At 36.2% G+C, this 21,424-nt stretch overlaps 1 protein-coding gene across 1 annotated transcript in view; it reads left to right on the top strand.

Moving 5' to 3' along the window:
- Positions 1 to 16,557: 16,557 nt before the first annotated feature.
- The window catches only part of TPO (thyroid peroxidase), a 37,181-nt gene continuing 32,314 nt past the window's right edge, over positions 16,558 to 21,424 (top strand). The window contains exons 1-3 of the mRNA XM_062488518.1: positions 16,558 to 16,651; positions 19,362 to 19,443; positions 21,253 to 21,422. Coding sequence (XP_062344502.1) covers positions 16,558 to 16,651; positions 19,362 to 19,443; positions 21,253 to 21,422 — 346 coding nt within the window. The remainder of the gene's footprint in view (positions 16,652 to 19,361; positions 19,444 to 21,252; positions 21,423 to 21,424) is intronic.

Genomic DNA, 21,424 nt, shown 5'->3' with positions numbered 1-21,424 from the left:
AAGGAATTTAAAGTTCTCGGGATGCTCTCAGGTTATATTTAGCTGTAAAAAATGGAGATGACTTTACTCTTTCTGGAAGTGCTGAGTGAAAAGAAGTGGAAACCACTTGATTTTTTATTTTAAAAAACTAGTTGTTATGTGTCCTTGAAATTTGTATTAAGAGCATTCCCACAGGTACTTTCATATCAATATTCCCAGGAATTGCTATCTTAAATATCGCAGCTTGTCCACTGTGGGTGGCAAGCATCATGAGTAGCTGAGCCACACAGCACATCTGTGGGAATTTCCATCCCAAAATAATCAGTTTGAAATATGCAGCTGTTGCTTCTCTGCCCCTCCATCATGCGATCTTGTTTGCAAAGTGAAAGGAAATTGCCACTTCTTGGTGAAAACTTGCAAGAATATGTGATGGAGGAGAAGCATGGAGATTTTTAATGAAATCAGTGCTTTTCTCCAGTGTATAAGCATCATTGACAGGGATGTGCAGAGCTGGTTCATATTCTGATCAGTAATGCCTCAATGGAGCATAAGTACGAGTCCTGGCTACTGTTGTTCTTGGAAAAAAAGTTGAGTATTTCAGATATACCTTTTAATTTTTTTCCACCTACATAAAAAAAATATATGTAGACACTTTGTAAGAAAGGTTTCAAACAACTACAAGACATGCCTTTTAAAGTCAGTGGGCATTGGCAGAATTCCTTAAGAACTCAGGGCTTTATGATTAAATAGTCAGTGGTGACATTAATACTCAGGTATTCCCCTCTAATTGCCATTTGTTCTTATTCATACTTGTAAATCTTTATTGAAAGGGAAAAATCATCTTTTCTTCAGTAACTGACATAAGTTTTGAACTATCAAGTATATTGCAGTCTATGGAAACATGGAAAAAAGTGATCTACAGCAGGTAATCGGCACAAGATTTTCAGTTTTAAAACTTTACACAACGTGATCTCAGAAGTTCTTCTTCAAGAAGAACATTTGAATTAGTATACTGTAGTGCAGCCAGTAACCACACCTTATTAAATGTTTCCTGACAGTTCGCTACCTCTATCCTAAAAGTCTGTTTGTTTAGCAGTTCATAATAGAGCCAAACCTAAATGGGTGTCAAAATTCTTTATAGACACATAAAGACTGAATGTTGTTCATCTTTGCCATGGGATAATGAAATATTTATTGAAGCTTTTTGTGGTTTTCATATTGCAGGTTTTATTCCTTTTTGGAGGAAGGTGTTACTGAGGGCTAAAATGCAACAAAATGAGCCCATATATCTGATCATCTTGGTATAGGGAACTACTTACAGTTAATCCTGTAATGATCAAAATAAAATTAACAAATTTTACATACTCATAGTGCTTCACATCTCAATGGTATTCATAATACATTTTACTCCACATTTTATGTGTTTCAGTTGGAAAATTTATAAAGACATCTGAAACGCAGAATGTGTGTGTTCAGCTTTGCTTTTGTTCTTTTTTTTATTAGAAATGCAACCTCTCAACATGTGCATGATTATAGATTTGCATAGTGTAAAATTATTGTAATTTTATCTGTTCAGGAAGTCAGAAAGGGATTTAATAAGTAGTAAAAGTTAAACTGGGAAGAAATATAAAGACAGAGTGTATATATTTTGCACTTTTAAACAACCTTTTATATCAAGAATCTATTATCGTACAGTATACTGTAATTCCACTTTGTAGTGATACTCTTGCTATTGTCACAGTATTGTCTTTAAATCTGGATATGAATGGTTTGTATATGTACACACTTCAACAGTGATTTCTACAATGGAATATGTGCTCCTTTTCACTGTTATTAGCATCCAACTGGAGAAATATTCACCAATTATTTTTTTTATAAATTATGAATGTACAGTGTAAATTAGCAAATCAAATATTGTAGCAATGAAGAGATGCACTTTAAAAATGTAAAAGTGTACATCTCCAAGAGTGTTATTTTGTATAGATGTTTTTGAATAAATAATTTATTGCTCATTTGTGTGTTTTTTTGTCATTTATGAAATAAATATAAGGTATTTGATAGCAGCTATTTGAGTTTTATATTTTGTCATCAGTGATTTTAGTGGCTTTCTTACTTTTTAAAATTTAGGTTTTGTAATTAGAACAGTAAAGGACTTAGTCACATTTTCCTTTTTGTCCAATAAATAATTGTTGACTTGATCTTGTTGCTGTGAGGAATCCAAGGTGTGACCCGTGATCAGCCCCCAGTCCTTTCAGTACTGAGCCAGCGAAAGGTCATTGCCACAGCATCTTCCTGCAGTCATCAAGACAAATTTGGCCATGGAAATCAAGGTATGGAAAGAGAGGAGCATAGCAAGGAATTGGAAGCACTTCCATTTTCCATGGTTTAAATGCAGCCAGTTGATATTTACTGAAAGGCATAATGACCACAGTATACATTTGCTTCAGTGAGAGATCAGTGCTGAAATTCTGAACTGGAAAGTACAAAACAGCAAAATGTCTGCGGCCTTCAAAGCTGGGCATAATTCAGATTTGTAATCCAAGATTTCTTCTAGATTTGTTCCTTGCTTGGCTAACAGAGAAAAAATATGTCACATTAGGACCAAGTCACCTTTACCAGGAAGATGTTTGGAAAAAGGGATTTCAGAAAAGTTTTATAAACAGTTTTATAAAGTTTTTTAATTTTTTAATCTCTTCTAGTATATCTAGGTTCTGAAATAAAACATAAAATTAAAAATTTTTATTCTGAAGGAAAAGTATAAGTCCTGAATTTAAACCTGAAAGAAAAACTATGTGTGCTTGTAATGGAGCTGCACTTGCTATCTTAGGTGACAGTGACAGTGTCATCAAAGACAACCTATAAGTTGTCTTTGAGTTTACACATTTCAGTCACCCCTCCTTTTAGTCTTTGAATCCAGAGGTGTCCTAGTATCACAAAATTGATTCTGAAGTAAGACTTAGACAACTAAAGTAAAAGTGCAGGATGAAAAAGCAATCACAGTAAAAGCCTTTTGTCCATAGAGGCTATAAATCTTTGCATATCCTTAATACCCCAAATTTCCCACATATTCTTATGTGTGCTCCATGTAGGCAGAGGCCAGCGGGGAGGAAGGCTGCTTGGTCCACAGAAAGGCTTGATGCTACAGTGCATTTTTATAGTGCAGTCGGTCTCCCTAGAAGATGACATGGCAGCTGCAATTTCTATTAAAATCTGTACTGGCAGGTGGGGAAAGGCAGAGTAACACCAACATTTAACTGCCTGTTGATTACAGCACTGGGAAAATTCTCTTCTAGCAAGAGAGCTCCTAGAGCAGACAAATTTTTAGGTGCCTGTCTGTCCCACTTCTCTGCTCAGGGCTGCCCCTGAGAAGAGGCAGCAGAGGAGAGTGTGTACCTGCATTGTGGGTGGCAGCCTGACATTTTACATCCAGCAGTGCCTGCAGAGATCAAGTGCAGCATCCAGCCTGGGGGGCCTACAGGGCAGGAAGGACAGAGGGACAGGGCAGGCACTCGGGGGGCTGTGTACTCCTTAAGCTTCCAGTTCTCTTTGCATGTGTCTGAGCCCTTGAGTGCAATATGGTAGCTGCCTTTATTATCTCAGGAGGCTGCAGTGGATGGCAGCACTTTTTGTCCTCCTGCTGAGGTTGTGCCACTATGGAGGGGAGGAACAGATTTGCTGGAGAGGGAAAGTAAGCACAGATGAAGGTGCAAGCTTTGGTAACCCAGCAGGCAGGGCAGTAATCTGGGGAGGAGTAATGCTGATCTCTGGTGCCAAATTGAAATAAGCGGAGATGTGAGGAAGGTCTCATTTATGTGCAGCTTAAAGTGCATTTTACTATGACATATCCGACTTTTTCACATCCCTAGGGTAGTAAATTGTGTTTCTCTTGGCAATAGTTGTAATTGCTTTGCACTAAATTATATTAACTATTTCAGTTGGTTTGTTCTACTTCATGCTTGGAATGACAGTGCTGAATTACTTTCTGCAGTATATAGCTCAAAAAGAGAAGAAAATTGCAAGTTTTTTGGGGGCAGGAAAAGTGGGGTTTTTTCAACTGCAGAAAAAAATTCTTGAGACAGTGGCAAATTTTAAAGTATTAGCATTTATTCCTTTCTTATTTTTTTAAATACTGTTGGGGTTAGTTGCAAACATAGTGATTTCGCAAATGAAAGAAGCTGTTCTTCACAGTTCATTTTTACTAAACTAGGTTGCACTCAGTCTGCACTGTAGCCCACGATCTGGGGCTAGCAGCATTGCACCTGACAGAGAAATATTAAATGGGTTAAATTTTAAGCACCTAAAGAGAAGAGGTTGTTTTCCTTTTTTCTCTTCTGAGAGCTGGACTTTGTTGTTCATATGCAGCCTTGTTTAATGATTCAGATGGAGCTTCTGTGCATCCAAAGGGGGAACTTTACTTGATGGTGTCAAAAGTAGAGCAAGAAGAGCCTAAGAGTACTTGTTCTGTTCTCTGCCATCTGTGAAACTCAGAGGACTTTAAACACAGAGGACTTTAAAGCATGCAAATCCCTCCTTGTTCTATACAAAATGGTGGTGGAATTCAAGAGAATGGTTAAGTGATAATTAAAAGAGACCCACAACAGAAGAACTAGGTTAACAACAAAGTATATGAAGCAAAATAAGAAGGGAGGAGGATAGGGAGGGAGAGATGGAGGTAGAAAGGCTGAGCAAATGGAGGGTGAGGAGGAGGGAAAGGGCTGGAAACTGAAAATAGAGTGTGATATCTGAAAGAGGGGCATACATGACAATGCTGAGTGATTGTAAAGGCTGGAGAGCTAAGGGAGGGAGGGTGTCCTTGCCTGGAAAATTGGCAATGCCTGTACCTCTGGTTGAGAGTTAGAGGCATGCTGCCTCTCAGACATTAATACTGAGCATTTGGAGGTGTGTTACTGGGGTGAAGGGGAAGGAAGTAGGATGGAAACTGAATAGAGCTGGGTCAAAAGACATTGTCAGGTAAGACATTTCCTGGTGCTGCAAATAAGTAGATACAGTTTTTTACAAGCATGAAATTATTCAAAATTAATAGAAAAATATCAAAGCTGGAAAGAAGGACCTTAAAAGGGTATAGTCTCATATTTTAATTTCTTGCCCAGAATATTTAAATCTTGTCAATTTTAAGAGTTATTTTGTTGTAATTTGTGTTCTTATCCAACTTACTTAGGCATTAGGTGTATTCACTTTAAGGAGAGGATGAGACAGTTATATTTCAAAGCTTTGACCAATATAGGGAACACAGAAAGATGAAACTTGAGGAGATAAATGAGATCAAGGTAAAATACAGCTGGAAAGAAGAGGAGAAAGTTACTAAAGGTTTCAACAGAAACTAGTAAAGAAAAGCAAAGTCAGAGCAGTCTGTTAAGGATACAGACAGCTAAATTGCCTGAACCTATCAGCTTACACACATGGGTCAGGTTAACACTGACTCATAAAGCAAGTTTAAAATTACAGACCACAACTTCATTTTTGCAAAAGTATTGTATCTAAAGTTATCTAAAGCCTCTTGAATCAGTCTTCTCTGCTATTTCATTCTTACCTATTTAATTCTCAGCATTTTTTTCTTGAGAACTATTGTAGTTGATCTATACAAAATATTCTGAAATATCAAGAAATCATATCACACATAGGATATTCCTAATAGCATTTTTAATGGAGGACCTTTTACATTTTGGTAAGAGAGCCCATGTAATTATTGACCTTGTTCCTGTGCCTCTTCAGCCTTCCATCATTTTCTAAAACAGCATCCAGCCTTCAGACCTCATGTTCAAAGTCTTCAGAACCCAAAACTGAGCAAACCAGTCAGTTCACTGCATAAAATTAGCCAGAAAGTGTTGGGGTCTTATGGGAAGAGATGAGTTCTCAATCTTCTGCAACTTCTCCTTCTTGAATTGAATCTACATACCCCTGGCATTCTCAGGGCTAAAGGAGCATATGTACACCTGTGCAAAGTTATACATATGGATTATCTATAGTTTCATGCAGATCTCCTTCCTGTCTCTCAGAGAAACATTCCTGCATCTGCTGCCCTGCAGCCAAGATGAGGCATCTCTTAAACCATTACCCAGACCTGGCACATGTACTATTTTAAAAAGAATGTTATGGCACAAGCAGTGGAGTGCAAAAGTCATCACAAACTATGGTCCCTGTGGGGCTCTAGCTGTCTGGTTGCTAATTATGTATACTACAGCCTGGCTGTTGCACAGAAAACAAACATTGCTGCTGGCAGGTTTGTTCTGCCATATAATTACTACGACTGGCACAGGCAGAATTCCAGGAAAGTTATGTCTTTTTCTGCCCATTGCTGTTGCCTTTTTCCATGTTCCCTCTTTAAAGGATCCACCTGTTCTTTCTGCCACCTCGTGCCTTGTTCTAACCTGCTTGCATCTGCCTTTCCCAGTCTGTGCTAATCCCTCTCTTTGACAGTTCAAGTACATCACATTACTTAAGACATGCTTGCCACGTGGCAAGAACTTTGCTCATGCTAAGCTAGTGTTGATATAGCAGCGGAGTATTTAGCATCTTTGAGATATTTATTGAGATAATGTTGATATGTCAGTAGTGTATTTAGCAACTTTTATGCATCCTTTCAAAAAAGTCATCCTTGTAACAAGGCAGATATGTTCATTGCCTGGGGAAATGAAGCTGATCTTTGTGTCAGATTAGATTTTAAGAGGTGGCAGTTAATTCAGAGCAGTCAACATTCCTTTGTGGTCAAATCTCCACAAAATACCAGATTTGCACTCATCAGCACTTTTCTTTCCTCCCCACTACTTTTCCCTGTTTGTGAATAGCTCTCCTCTCTGCCCAGGTAGTTGTTAACAGAGGAGAGTCACTGCATTCATCTGTTACAGACAGGCATGAGTCAGAACAACCTGTGGGAATGAGCACTGAGGCAATGCCACAGGCTGTTCGGGCTGCTGTTGCACTGCTGGCTAGTTATTCTCTTGCACAGGTGTGCAAATGTGATGACTTTAAATTAATGAAAATTCAGGTACTTGGGTGCTATCACATGGAGCAACTGAAAAAAAAAAGTGGGCATCTCAATCTCTCTGTGCCTCAGGGGAAGAGAGTATGGACATCATTCTTAGATGTATGTATATTAAAAAAAGCTACATGTTGTCATAATATTATTTGGTTTAAAATTATATGTGAAGATTATAAACATGTCTGTATGAGTTACACACTCAACATCAGACCCTACTTAATAATTTCTGCAGGCAGAGGATTCCATTTCTTATTCATGGTCCTTCAAGAGTATGACATTATATTTGCCTTGTGCCAAAACTTCTGCAGCTCCTGTCATCAGTGTGTTCTTATTTATGAATGGCTACCCACAACAAATTGATTAATCATGTCCTCCTGTTAGAGCTCTGGAAGGCTCATTTTCCTTCAGAGTGGTCATCGGGAGAGCCTGGGACTATTCTATCACACTGTGAAAGTCTAATATGCTTCTGTCTTCCATAGTGGCCACATTCAATTACCTTGAAAAACTGATTAGAGAGCATCCTTTATAAACCAAGCTGTTTCTCTAGCAAAGACCTCTTCATTGCCCTGATGAACTAAATTAAACTATGTTAGGAAATGGTTGGGACTTGGGTTATGGTTGCCCCTAAGGAAAATATGTGAAAATTGGTTCTGATATATTTCTGCCCCAGGCCAGCCAACAATGTGCTGAAATGCCCCTAGGCATGGCTGAAGAATTAGCACAGGCCAGATGCTGTTTGTTACAGGCTAACTATGCTTATCTGGATTTGGTGATTTCAGGTAGTACAGATGAAATATATAGTGTTTCACACATCATTAATTCACTCTGCAGACGCAGCTTTCCATGTCAGGGACTCCAGTATTCATACACAAGCTCCACTACATGGCCATTGGTACTTTGTATCAGAGAAAGGCATCCATGTCTTCTTTGCATGCCTTGTGAATAAGTAGTTGTTTAATTTGTGATGACTTTGTAGAAAACTAGACAAAGGAGCTGGGTATCAAAATCCCACAAATTTGCACAGTATAATCATGGTATGGACTTACAGTCCTTAATATTACAGTAACATAGATGTGTGTTTTGAGGGTATTAAGCAGCCCAATGAAATAAGGTTCTCTTTTGGGGAGCACACATTGCCAGGGTGCTACAGCTACAAAAGCCACTTCCCATGAAAGGACATTTCACTCAAGTGTTTATTCCTCATTAACAGAAATTTTATTATTTCTCATGGAAACTGTGATCCTCTCAGAAGGCAAATAATTCTGCTGTCAATTACCTTGATCTTAATTGTGCATAGATTTGGTTTTTTTCTGGGTTGAAGAAAAGGCTACCTTGTATATCAGGGACCAACAGCATACTGGAAGAAATGGGTGATACATTGTTAGGGAAGCCTGACATAAACAGTTTTCTAACTGTGGTGCCTACAATTACATGCGAAAGTGTCCTGGTTTAGAGCAATGAGCTGAACAAGAATTCCAGATTATCCATCATTCAGTGTCTATCTACCATCACACACCCTGCAATAAACTGCTGTGTAAAAAAGCAGCCAGAGGAGTGGTCATGGATTGGGATGCCCAGGCAGAGCTCACTGCTGCCTGCTGAAGAGCAGGGCTGGGAAGCCAGGCAAGAGCACGGGAAGGGCAGCAGGTAAGTGTTGCATGCCAGTGTGAAGGAGGAGTAACGACAAGATGTGCGGGCCAAAAATTTGGTGGTCTTTCTGTCAGTTCTTGGGTTTGTTCTCCTTCTCACAAAGAGTTGGTGTGACAGTACTGGACACTGGGACCCAAGGGAATTGTATGCAGGAGCCTGGAACTAAGGCAGGCCTGGGAGTTCAGGACTCTTTCTTCTCTTTCTTCTTCACTGCACACCCTTATAACCTCTTTCAATTTTTAATTGTATTTTTTGCTATATGCAAGCCATGTTTTATTTCATTGCCCAGGGTTGTTTAATTCCAGTACAACTTCTTATACCTTTTTCTGCAAAAATGAAAACTTGTTCCCTATAAGTTTGTTTTGGTTTTTTTTAAGTGTAAATCCTCAAACACTTATGTAATAGTTTGGGGGTAAAACCAGCACAACTTACAATGCCACACTTCAGCAGTTTTATACCAAACAAAGCACCTTCATTCCTCCAAGTGACATTGTTAAAGCCTGCTCACAGTCTTCAGATCTCAAAATGGGATATGATGAACTTGTAGTAGAGTTACTAATTCCAAATATTGACACCAGGTTTATTTTATTTTATTAATATAATTATTATTACTTTACTTTTATATCTCAGGGAAATATTATTTTCTCTTTCAAGAGCACAAACCTGAAAAGCCTGTTGAGAATCAGGGATAAATGATTCCTTTATATCTTTTTCTTTGTCCTGAGTCACAGCTTCTCCAGATTCTCTTATCATGCATTTATCTATAAATTTATTTCCAAAGACACCACTTTATATTTTTCTGTGTTAATTTTTTTATTTGTCAGTCTACCATGTTATCTATTATTAATTTTGCCTCAGTTCAAGTATGAAGACTTCAGTAAAAAAAAAAAAGTACTCTTTTGTTGTATCTATCTCTGTGTGTGTGTGTGGTTGTGTGTGAGTATGTATATATATTTTTTAATGTGTATGTACATACAAATGCATACACATACTCTTCCCTGTTCCTTCACCGATTTGGTAACCTCAGCTTATTTTTCACAAAGTACTGATTCTTATTAGTACTCATTTAAATGTGATAAGTTTCATGCATGCTACTAGCTGCTATTTAATGCTGCATGCTTATTAATTCTTGTGTGCCTTTTGCTTTGGATGTTTCAACACGGAAATAAGAAATCTGTAGCATCTCCTGTTTTTTCAGTCTGAGTTTTCTGAAATGTGCTTCAGCTACAGAATGCTTCAAACCCATCAGGGCGTTAAAAACAACAGTTCAAGATTTTTGAACCTTGACATGACGTCAAATAGCCAAGATGTTTTTTATTACTCAGCCATAAGGGTCACTTAAACACTAAATATTCCAGAAAGTAGTGCTTTGTGACCTCTTAATATCAGCACTCATGAAGAATGTTTCATTTAACTTCTTCAGATCATTTACTTTCCTGATTTGTGACAGACTAATGGAAATTGGGAGATCAATTTGGAAGCATACTCATTTGCCTGAGTGAATATGAACTTGGATGAAACAGTTCAAGAGTAACTCATTAGATTTAAAATACGGTTTTCAATTAACAAAATGTGTTTATAATGTAGGATGTGTCTAGTGAACAGTCCATTTAATGATCTGGTGGCCATCTTGAGATCTTCAAACATCACTGGCTGTTTGTTTCCCTTTACTGCCTCTTTTTCCAAACTGATAACTCTAAAATTATTTCTTACTGTGTTAATATCAACCATTGCCTTTATCTTTGAATTGATAAAAACAAATAATTAAAAATTAAATAATAAAGCTGGAAAGTCAATGTCATGCTTGGGAAAATGTAATCTACCAGGCAGGTCACTAAAGCAGAACAGCAGAAAGCATTTAAGTGTGAGGAGGAATTCAAGCACTGCTCTCCAAGTTATTGCGACATTTGTGTCTGCAGAGGGGCTTCCACATCGCTACCATCTGTAATGCCTCATTTTGGGTGTGGTATACAGCCTAAAAACACTCAGGCTTTTTGGGTTCAGACAGTGCAGAGAGAGAAAAACACTCTTCAGAATGGACTGTACCAATACTGTCCTACTGGCATATCTGACCCAGCTCGTTTGAACAGCTGAAAACACACAACTACCATAAAACATTCTTCATGCTATAGCATTCACACTGATGTCCATTATGATTCCCTGTTCCTTTTCCTATACAGATGTCACCTCATTTTTTAAGCCCTTTGACTACCCCACCTTTTTTTTTTCCTTTCAAACATTGTCACTGACTGGATTTTTCCAATAAATTGGTCCTGGGAGACAGGAGGTCAAAAACATTGGTCAGATCCTAGTGCTATCAAAAGTGCTTCTAAAGTGAGATATCCCTTTGTCATGATTCCTACCATGAAAATATTTCATTACCAAAGCAGGACAGAAACATCTGCCATCCTTTGAGTATGGTAATGAATCACTGTCACTACTTCCACTTGCCAGTTTTCCCTCTGGAATCTTAAATTCTTTTGTGGATTTGTCACTAACCATGCTGAGAGCCTCATTCACAGCAGGGTGAATACTAAAATTCGTCTGTCATAATTTTATTATGTGGTCATTGTTTTTGTTTTGCTAAATCCATTTCTGTTTTCTCCTAAGTTACAAAAGATCATGTCTTGTTAATATTTGATCAGTTTTATGACTACATGACATATGTTATATCTACTGACCATTTTTAAATCCAAGAAATAAACTTCATCATATGAAACTGCAGTGGTCTCTGCAAGAAGGCCATGAATTGGAAGAAGGCAGAAAGTTCACCATTAAGCTTGCAATTAAAATGATCTGTCTGAAAGAGCCTGAGTTTGGTCTGAAACTAGTGTTCTGTGAAGATGAAAGATTAATTTTCTGTCTCATTTTATAAGGAAGTGTTTTTGTGATTCAAACCACTGAATTTCAGACCTTCTATAGAGCTTAAAAATTGTTCATCTGTTCCACATCCTTTCACATAAATCATAATTTGCTCATTCATTAAGTCAGAGTTTTCAAACAGTGATACACAGGATTCACATTAATTCAGACACAAGAAATTGAGTGGGCTCTTCTCTGAGGTTAAATTTATCTTTGCATAGTTTTGTTCTGTAAGTCGGGTTGCTCGAAACCAACAGAACATCTGAGGGATTCTTCCTGTAACTGGAGTTTTTAATGCTTGCTTGCATGAGATAAAACATCAATTTGGGTTTAAATCAACATTTTAACAGGAAAGTGTCATGTTCTGCAGATGTTACATTCCACCTGCTTCTGATAAAAATTATTTATCTGAGAATATGACTTCATCATCATACATTAAAATTGGTATGTGATGACCAAATTCAACTCTGATCCAGCATGTCCAGATCCCACTGCAGAGCCTTTCTACTTTCCAGCAAATCAGCATTCCCACCCAAATTGGTTTGATTAGCAAACTGACTGCGGTGCCTTCAATCCCCTTTTCAAAATAATTGATAAATTGCTGGTCCCAATATTGAGCCCTGGGAAATCCCACTAGTAACTGGCCATCAACTGGATGTGGCAGCATTCACCACCACCCCCTGGGCCCAGCCATCCTGCCAGTCCTAAGGGCCATTCAGCATTGTATTTTTCATTTAACAACAAAAAAATCCAAACAAACAAACAAAACCCACCAAACCAAAAAACAAACAAAACCACCAGAAACAAACAAACAAAAAAAGCCCACAAACAATAGTTAATGCTAGGAGAAGCCTGTAAAAAACAAGGATAAGAAAAATTTCAGCCATAGTTAATTTGTGATTCAGGAGTCTCTGTTGTAAAATTTGTACCTCATAGGTCTTAATATATTTTTATTCCGTAAAACAGAAAACATTTCTATGAACTTATATGCATTTTTTACCAGGCACAAGCTGTTTCATGGTATAGCTTTGTGTTGTCTAAATAACAGTACTTTTTTCTTTGTTTTCAACCTGTGTGGCCTTCAGCTCTCTGCTGGAATAGACGGTGAATAATTGTTGCCTATTCAACTTCTTCATCCCATATCTGGCTTCAGACACCTATGCAAGGTCTTCTCTATCTAAAGAGAGCAACAGCAAAAAAAAACCCTCCTTTCTAATGAAATTTAATTGAATCCAGGAAAAAAATCTAAGTACTTAAAGTAACTAGAAGTAATGGCATCATTGAAACCCAGCTAAATCAATCTTTCCCACTGAACTACTTTTCTTTCTTCCTTGTCTTGCCATTTTTGATTCATGATATTTTGCTCAACATATTAAAATTAGGTTTATTGCTGTTGCCTCTATGTTGTTAAACAGGAACTTCAGCAAAATTGCTTCTGTTGAAGTATTGTGCAGTTATATGCACTTTTGCCTCTTTGTTGTAAGAGTGTTCTTAGAGCTTTAAAAGCCAAAAGAGATTAGAAACTAATTTTTCTATTATAGATTAGACATCCATATTAACAGTGTCCTTCATGCTTTGCTAGATCCCAGGATTGTCACTAAATGCTACAAAACAGTGTAATCTGCTATCAAAAATAGGTCCTGCAGCAGCACAGATTTGTGTTGGAGGTCTCTCATTCTAATCCAATGCTTGTAAGAATCGATGATGCCTCAGAGAGCCTGGCAGGGCTGCAGGCTGTTACAGTGCAAATGTAAGTTGTTTTGAGATTATATAATTGTGTCTTTTTCCTTTATTAAACATCAGTTGAAATTGCATCATATTTTATGTATGAGCTAATTTTTTTTTAAATACCATAGTAGGTTTGCATAAAGTCAAATATGTGAGTAATCTGAAATTCTACTCTTTTGGGCTATCTCATTGACCAGAATTTATCTTTCTACCATCAGCTCAAGGATTTATTTTATAGGTCTTTAACTTTTAAGAACATAGATACACCATTGGTCTTCATGTTCAGATTTAAATCTTGGGAATATAGCAATTTGAACAAGTTAATTTAAAACTTAATACGAATATGGTTAAATGTTACGGTTCACTGCTGCTTTTCTCAAGAGTTTTGTTTAGCATAAGGACTGTTATATACTGGTCTTGTACTCCATGTTTAAACCTTCATTGATCTGTGCAGTTTCACTGCTGGGCACGAGGGTCTGACACCCTTCCTGCAGGAAGAATGGCTTAAGACAGACAGCTAACAGAAAATCTGGAACAAAGGGAGCACATTCAGCAGGATATTCATCAAAATTTTCTTCACTTATAATGGCAAGATGTGAATCTTGGATTTTAAAAACTAAGGCTGTTCTTGAGTAACTAATTTTATCCTCTAAATTCTCTTTCATCAGATTTTGATAACAGGGTTCTGAATGAGCTCCAGTAAGAATAGGAATTCAGCTGTGCCTGTCTGTGTGAGTCCAGTGTAATTAAGACTTCATACAGGTTTTAACTAAAATTGTATTTGTGGCTCAGTGGACAGTCAAATATTCATTCTCAGAAAAACACAAAATAAATGCTGCCATTCAGTTTTTTCATCACTGACCAATTTACTGTATGTAACCATTTAAGACCCACTGTTGACAAATACTTCCACTACAACCAATGAGCAAATGTTAGGATCCTTATTCAAATAAACTTTGATGTAGGTATGCTCTTTTTTAACTAAATGGGAAAGCTTTGATTTTTGACTCTGATACAGCAAAGAAATTCAAAGCTAATTTTCACTTTAAGAAAGTCTCTCATCTCTCAGAAATTAAACCTGTAGTATATGAAAAGGTATAGTGAGATGTTTTTATTTTAGTAGGTGTTTGGGATGGATCTGCTTTTCTCAATGTTTTTCTGGGCCTCAGAAGTCAATCTCCTTTATACTTTCTGATATAAGGGAACATAATCTTAAAAAAATTAAAATTTGGAATAGGATAAAGAGGTATTGCAAATTTGACTACTTGTCTGCAATTTTAAATCCTCCAGCCAAAGAGCACAAACCTACTTTTCCAGAAGAGGTCTGCTCCCCTTTCCTCTGTGCTTACTTCTCAAACATGTCCACTCATCTTTGCAGTGAAGAGGTTATGGATGATATTCCCAAACAGCTGTAATAACATCCTGGAGTTTGTCCCCCATTCAATTCACATGCTCCTAGGCTTCCTTTCACCACCATGTACCACAGCCCCAAGCTCCAGGATGCTCCCAGCCACCCACCCCCTGCTCCCCTTATCCCCTGTGGCAGAGATCAAACGCTGATCTCTGGCTCCACCTTGTGATCTCCCTGGCATGACCAGCAAATCCTCAATCCTCATTCCAGACCTGATTTTTTGATCTCTATAGGAAAATGGAAAGAAACCCAGCCAAATAGATTCTTTAGGTCAAACTACTGACTTTTAAAAGAAGCAATAGGACTGAAAAGTGTAACTAAAGAAAAATAGCTAGGCTCAGACAAAATTACTAAATAAAAAGTGCTGGAAGGAACTTGGTGGGCAACCTGGGGGTTCGTATCTGAATTCCAAATGGTTATTTTGGTAAAACATAAATTATAGAATGCATAAAATTGGACACAAAGTTGCTTTCTTGGTCAAATAAATTTTTAAAAAAATGAAAAATACTTTATTTTACTGCACAACATGGAAATTATATATATGTGCATGTATGCATCATATACATATACATATACATATACATATACATATACATATACACATACACATACACATACACATACATACACATACACATATACATATACATATACATACACATACACATACACATACACATATACACATACATACACATACACATATACATATACACACACACACACACACATACACATACATATACATATACATATACATATACATATACATATACATATACATATACATATACATATATATTTACTATGAACTTATTTTCCTTCTCACTTGCAGGAAAATAATTATAATGTAAGAACTAACTACACAGTTATCTTTTGGTTCCCAGCAAGAAAAAATAAACAAGTCAAGTATTAACGTCAGTTTCTCCTTTGTGGAAGCATAACTGTGGCCAAAAAGATTTTGAAATAATTTGCACTGCTAAAGCTTGAGTGAGTAGCAGTGCATAAAGCTAAGAGCATAAACTGGGCCCCTGGAAAGTACTTGGCTTTCATAATTCAGAACAGTTACTGCCATCGATAATGTAGAGAGCTGTGGAAGATAATCTCCTCAGCAGACAAAAGGTGAGAAAATAAAACTTTTTCTTGTCATTTTCCAGAAGAAATTCATCATATTAATGCATGAAATGTAAAAGGAAGGGGTGGGTGTTTTCACATTGAATTTCTATGGGCAGTATAGCTTCTCTAAATTTTCAGGCTTGATTTTAATATTTTTTTATTATTTTGATGGGATAGGGAGCTAAAAATATTTTAAATATTTCAATTTCCAGTTAACATAGTGCATGTGAAAAAGGATACCTATTGGAGAGTCTATATATTTGCACTGCTGTTAAGAACTGCCAGAGTACCAGTGCTGAAATGGAGAATGCAGCTCACCCCAGCCAAGTGAGCATATTCACTGTGCTGCTTTAATACCACAGTTATAGTGTCCTATGGATAGGAGCGTAGATTAGGGTCTGATTAATTGTTATATATTCGGCCATTTCATTATCTTATGTGCAATCACTAATTTACAATCAAATCAGTCTAGTGCACAGAGAAGTTCAAAATGAAGGGGGGTAAAATACTGATGAATTTCTAATATATAAGCTAAGCGTTGCTGATGTTGTGAGAACGTATTATGTTATAAAAGAAAGTTATGTGTATCATTGTGCTAGAAGCCTCTCAAAATGTAAAAGAAAAGTAATAAGTAAGGAAGGGGAAAAAGAGAAAGTGAATTACTTTGAACTTCAAAAACATAGTCAGAACATGGCTGGAAATCTAATTTTAAAGTAAAATTTGCCATATACAGAAAATTATTTATAGTCTGGATTATAATTAGAAGATGAAGGTATCTATATTTTCAACCGTCATTTCTTCTTTCTTGTAGATGAAAGTTTTCATTATTTTGGGATTTTCAGCAGTTATAGCCTTCACAGCTGTTTTCTTTTCTTTCCTTCAAGTAGGGAAAGACACCATCTTTGGTAAGTAAGCTTTGGTAACAGCAAAAATACACATTAGTTTCTTATGTTGACTGCTAAGATGAAAATACACTGACACTGCAGACAGTTTAGCAATGGCAGCATAGCTCAATCTCTTTTGTGTATACAAAATATACAAAATACACTATCTGGCTTCTCTGAAAATTAGTCCATTGAAGTTTTCTTTTAAAATGCAGTTTCATAAACTCAATAAGTAAATCTTTGTATGTGTATTTCAATCACTTCTTTGACTAGGGGTGATATTACTTTCTTACTGGCATTCACATGTCAGATAAAACATTGCCAAGCCCAATTGCTGGATTTCTTTCCCCATCTGGTAATCATCCTGGGCTAGAGGCAGTTGCTATAAGATGTCCTGCTGCCCCACAAGGGTGTTTCTGTGGGTCTGTTGGCTGCTGCCAACCTGAGGATTTTAGAGCATCTCAGATTGTGGTAATTCCCTATGTTCAAAAAATGTAATCTTGTCATTTTTACCATCATACGTGTCTGCTCAGTTTAAATCAGTTAAATTGAATGAACTAGAAGTGTAACAGATACCATACTGAATTTTAAAAGAAATCTGTGGAAGCTTATTTTATGTGAAATTAGGGCAGAGATATTAAAGAAACAGGATTTCAAAACACAGTCCCATATTATATAGCTGTATACATGATTCATAAGAGATGGGGATATGATTCCTAGGAAAGATTTCACCTGAAGTTAGTGTTGAATCAAAAATAAAATAAAATTATAAGCAAAACAATTTAAATTAAAAATAAATTCCCAAGCTATTACTTCTTATGATAAATCTTTTTTGTACCATCAGTGCAAAACTGGAGATCAGGCTTTCTTTTCATACTGGATTCTTTACTTTGAGCTTGCATCTTTGGAAAGATGTGGTCTGAAATGACCATGTTAGTTGACAATTACATATGTTAGTTAATACACAATTAATTCAAGAAAAATACAATGGTTTAGGTTGGAAGGGACCTTAAAGATCATCAAGGACCACACCCTCTTCCATGTGTAGGGATGCTGTTCACTAGACCAGGTTGCTCAGGGGCTCATCCAATCTGGCCTTCAACACTTCCAGGAATGAGGCATCCACAACTTCTCTGGGCAACCAGTTCCAGTGCCTCACCTCCCTCACAATAAAGGATTTCCTCCTAACATCTAATCCAAGCCTGCCCTCTGTCAATTTAAAATCATTGCCTCTCATCCTGTCATGTAAGAAGCCCCTCTCCCTCCTTTTTATAGCCTTCCCTAAGGCACAGGGAAGTACCAATATACAAAAATATACATGGACTATAAATAAATAAAATAGATAAAATGTGATGCTTTTTATAGTAAGTGTTCTTGGTCTGATGAGATAGTACAATATAATGTTTATTACTCAAGAACTACATTTTTGAAGACGTTGTATTGGTACCAAATTCATACTTATTAGAAAAGGAAGAGAGACAGTGGAATTTAAGTACAGCAAGTGGATATTCTCTTTTACATCAGAGTCTGAGTCAATATCACACAATGAGCGATATTTTAAACATATTATATTTCTCAGAGCTAAGCCTCCTAAAAGTATTTTAAAGGTATGCTATATTAAATTCTAAAACAATTACTTATTGTACAACCTATAAAAATCAAACCTGTTTTTAACATAGACTCAAAATGCTTTCAGAAGTAGTGGAAATCCAAATGATAAAACCAAATTAATAATCTGAATATTTTATTATGCATAGGTGAAAAAGAGAAATAACCACTGCTATACTTAGATACTGAAAACTTTAGTTGAGTATAATTTAGCCTAATTTCTATTTCTTGAGCTGAGTGCCCTATTCATAAATTAGATGATAGAAATAGCACAGTACGGACTACAGATAAAACATGCTTCCCTAAAATTGCAATGTACATAAATGATAAATGATTTTATGAATTATGGTTATTATTTTTTATTATTTGTTTTTTCAGAAAAAAAATGGGCCATACCACAAAATTCATATAGAAATAAAGCAGTTGGACTTTAAATATGACTGGTTCTTTCATTATAAAGCAACATGTACACAAAATAGAGACAAGCTTCATAATAGCATTAAATATAGGTGAAGAAATGAGAATAGGGCTTTCCTGCCCAGGTCTTAATTTTGCTTGAATATGGACTTGAATTCTTCATGTGGCTCAGACCAGCTCATGTTATGTGCAAGGGAGGGTCAGGTTTGTCCTGTCAGTCCAAGGACAGTTTGATGAAAAATACATATGGAGTCTAAGGAACACAGCTGCATAGAGAGAATACATGTTTCAGCTGGACCTATTATGTTTGGTCCTATGTGACATGTCCATAACTAGATTTATACTTCAAGCAAGGAAATCTAAATCCCAAAGTCTTATAAATTGTGGAAGAATTTATTTACCATCCCTACCTTACCTTTCAGAAAGCTCTGAAGCCACAACACTAATTTCAGGAATAAAATTTGGAGATAGTTTTAAAGGGCAAAAATTTACCTTAATATGTATTATAATGTATTAATATGTAGTATATGTATATGTATATGTATATGTATATGTATATGTATATGTATATGTATACGTACATGTACACGTATACGTATATGTATATATGTACCTTGTATATTTTCTAATTGTAAATATTTTAATAAATATGCTATTTATTAACATATTAATCTTTCCTTCTTTCTGTTTTTTCCCTGTTGATAAGAAATTGAAGATAACTGCATTATGAAGGCTATCCAGAAGGGTTCTAGTCTGGTTGATTATGCCACACATTATAAAATTAAAAGGTAAAAAAAAAGAGAAGTGAAGAATGTACTCAGGAAAAAAGCTTTCATAACAAAATAGTTTGATGTCAATCTTTCTGTTTCTTTGAGAACCCATATAATCACAGAACCACTGCTCCCATTACCTTTGAGGGATATGGTCTGCAGGAAGGTGACCCTGCCCAGGGCAGGGGGGTTGGAACTAGGGGATCTCTAAGGTTCCTTCTAACCCAAACCATACTATGATTATGTCACTGATCATCTGATCCAATAGGACCCTGTGCATTATCACCATATAAGTTGCTCTCTTAAAATGTGAGATGAAATAAGAAAGACCGAAATAAATATGGATGTTTTTCTTAACTAAATAGCAGAAGACATTCCATTAACACATGGCTCAAAAAAACATGCTTTTATGGACCTATTTTTGAACATTAATTATGTTTTTGCCAGTGCAGAGTGAGATAGGAACAGCTCCTATGTTGAGGAGCCCAATCCTGTTGACTTAAATTGGACATTTAAACTGAATTTCATCTTTCCCCTTCCATCTACAACAGATGTAAAAAAAAAAGATAAAGGAAAGGAAGTAAAACATTTATTACGTTGGACTGTGGATAGGCAGCAAATTAGGGGAAAGCTCCTTTGTGCTTGAGTTATGAGATATATAGAATAGAATAGAATAGAATAGAATAGAATAGAATAGAATAGAATAGAATAGAATAGAATAGAATAGAATGTAAATAATATAATATAATATAATATAATATAATATAATATAATATAATATAATATAATATAATATAATATAATTAATATGAGAATGGGGTCTTTCAACCGTTTTCTGGCTTGATTTCTGTGAGACACAAAATTAATTTCTCTCCAAAATTTGGAGCACATAAACTAAGTTTTACAGGGTACAATCCCCACACTTTTGCTTAGACTTTCCTAAAGACTTATCCCTGTGATTTGATAATGAGTCATGGTTTGCGGAGCTCTGTGAGTGTTAGCTGTTTTTATGGACAGAACTTGTCAAGAACTGTTGCCCCTCTGTATCTAGAGACTGAGGTCACTCTTGGTTTTTAGTGATAGTATTTTGGTGACAATCCTAAGGCATTTAAAATTTAAAAACATAAGTCTCAAGCTTTTTCAAGCCCAACTGCCTCATATAATAGATGGAGATACTGATATTTCTCTGTATCACAGGATATTGTGGCAATTATTTGGTCAATATCTTAAACATTATAAATGCTAAGGGATGCTAAAGATAAATCCTTAACAATGATTGTTTCAATCAGGATTTGAAATTTTATCAGGAATAAAACTGAGACCACTTACTCCAGACATCAGACTATTAAGCTTCCTTTGAAATAATGTGTATGTGAATATATAGACTTTAAAGAGAATTGGTGCTCAGAAATACTATTGATGATTGAGGATGGTCTTAGGTATTAAATGTTACGTGAAAGCAAAGCCTACTCACAGCAGTGAGTTGGGAGACCTCTTTTGTGACTATCCTGCACAAGGTCTTCCACTTAGTGCTGCAGGCTCTGCTCACTCTAATAGTTTCTTTCTCATCCTAAATGCTTCCCACAAAATTAACTCTTGTTGTGTATCCAACAGAATCTCAGATTTGATTTTAGAATTTTCCCTGCAGAACAAGGTCACAAAATAGCCTTCTTCTTTGCTTTCCCAGTGTACTTTTCAATCAAAATAATCCTTAATATCTTAAATACCTTAAACTTACAACATATCCAGCACAGACAGCTTTATTGTTATGAAAAAGTTCTAAAAATATATACATTGCAAAACCTTCTGTATTTATCTCAATTATAGAAAGATTCAAGGAAGTGGAATAGCAACCCCCACCTTGCTGCTGGCTTTCTCAAAATTTCCTGAACAAGAGAGTCAAGATATTTCCCAAGCAGCTGAACGAATGGAAATGTCAATTCAGGTGCTGAAACAAAAAGTTTGCCAGAAGCACAAACGTTCATTGCATCCAACTGGT

The sequence above is a fragment of the Cinclus cinclus genome, chromosome 3, assembly GCF_963662255.1.
Source record: "Cinclus cinclus chromosome 3, bCinCin1.1, whole genome shotgun sequence".
NCBI classification, from domain to species: Eukaryota; Metazoa; Chordata; class Aves; order Passeriformes; family Cinclidae; genus Cinclus; species Cinclus cinclus.
Note: the sequence above shows the minus strand (reverse complement) of the source record. Positions and strands in the feature narration are given on the sequence as shown.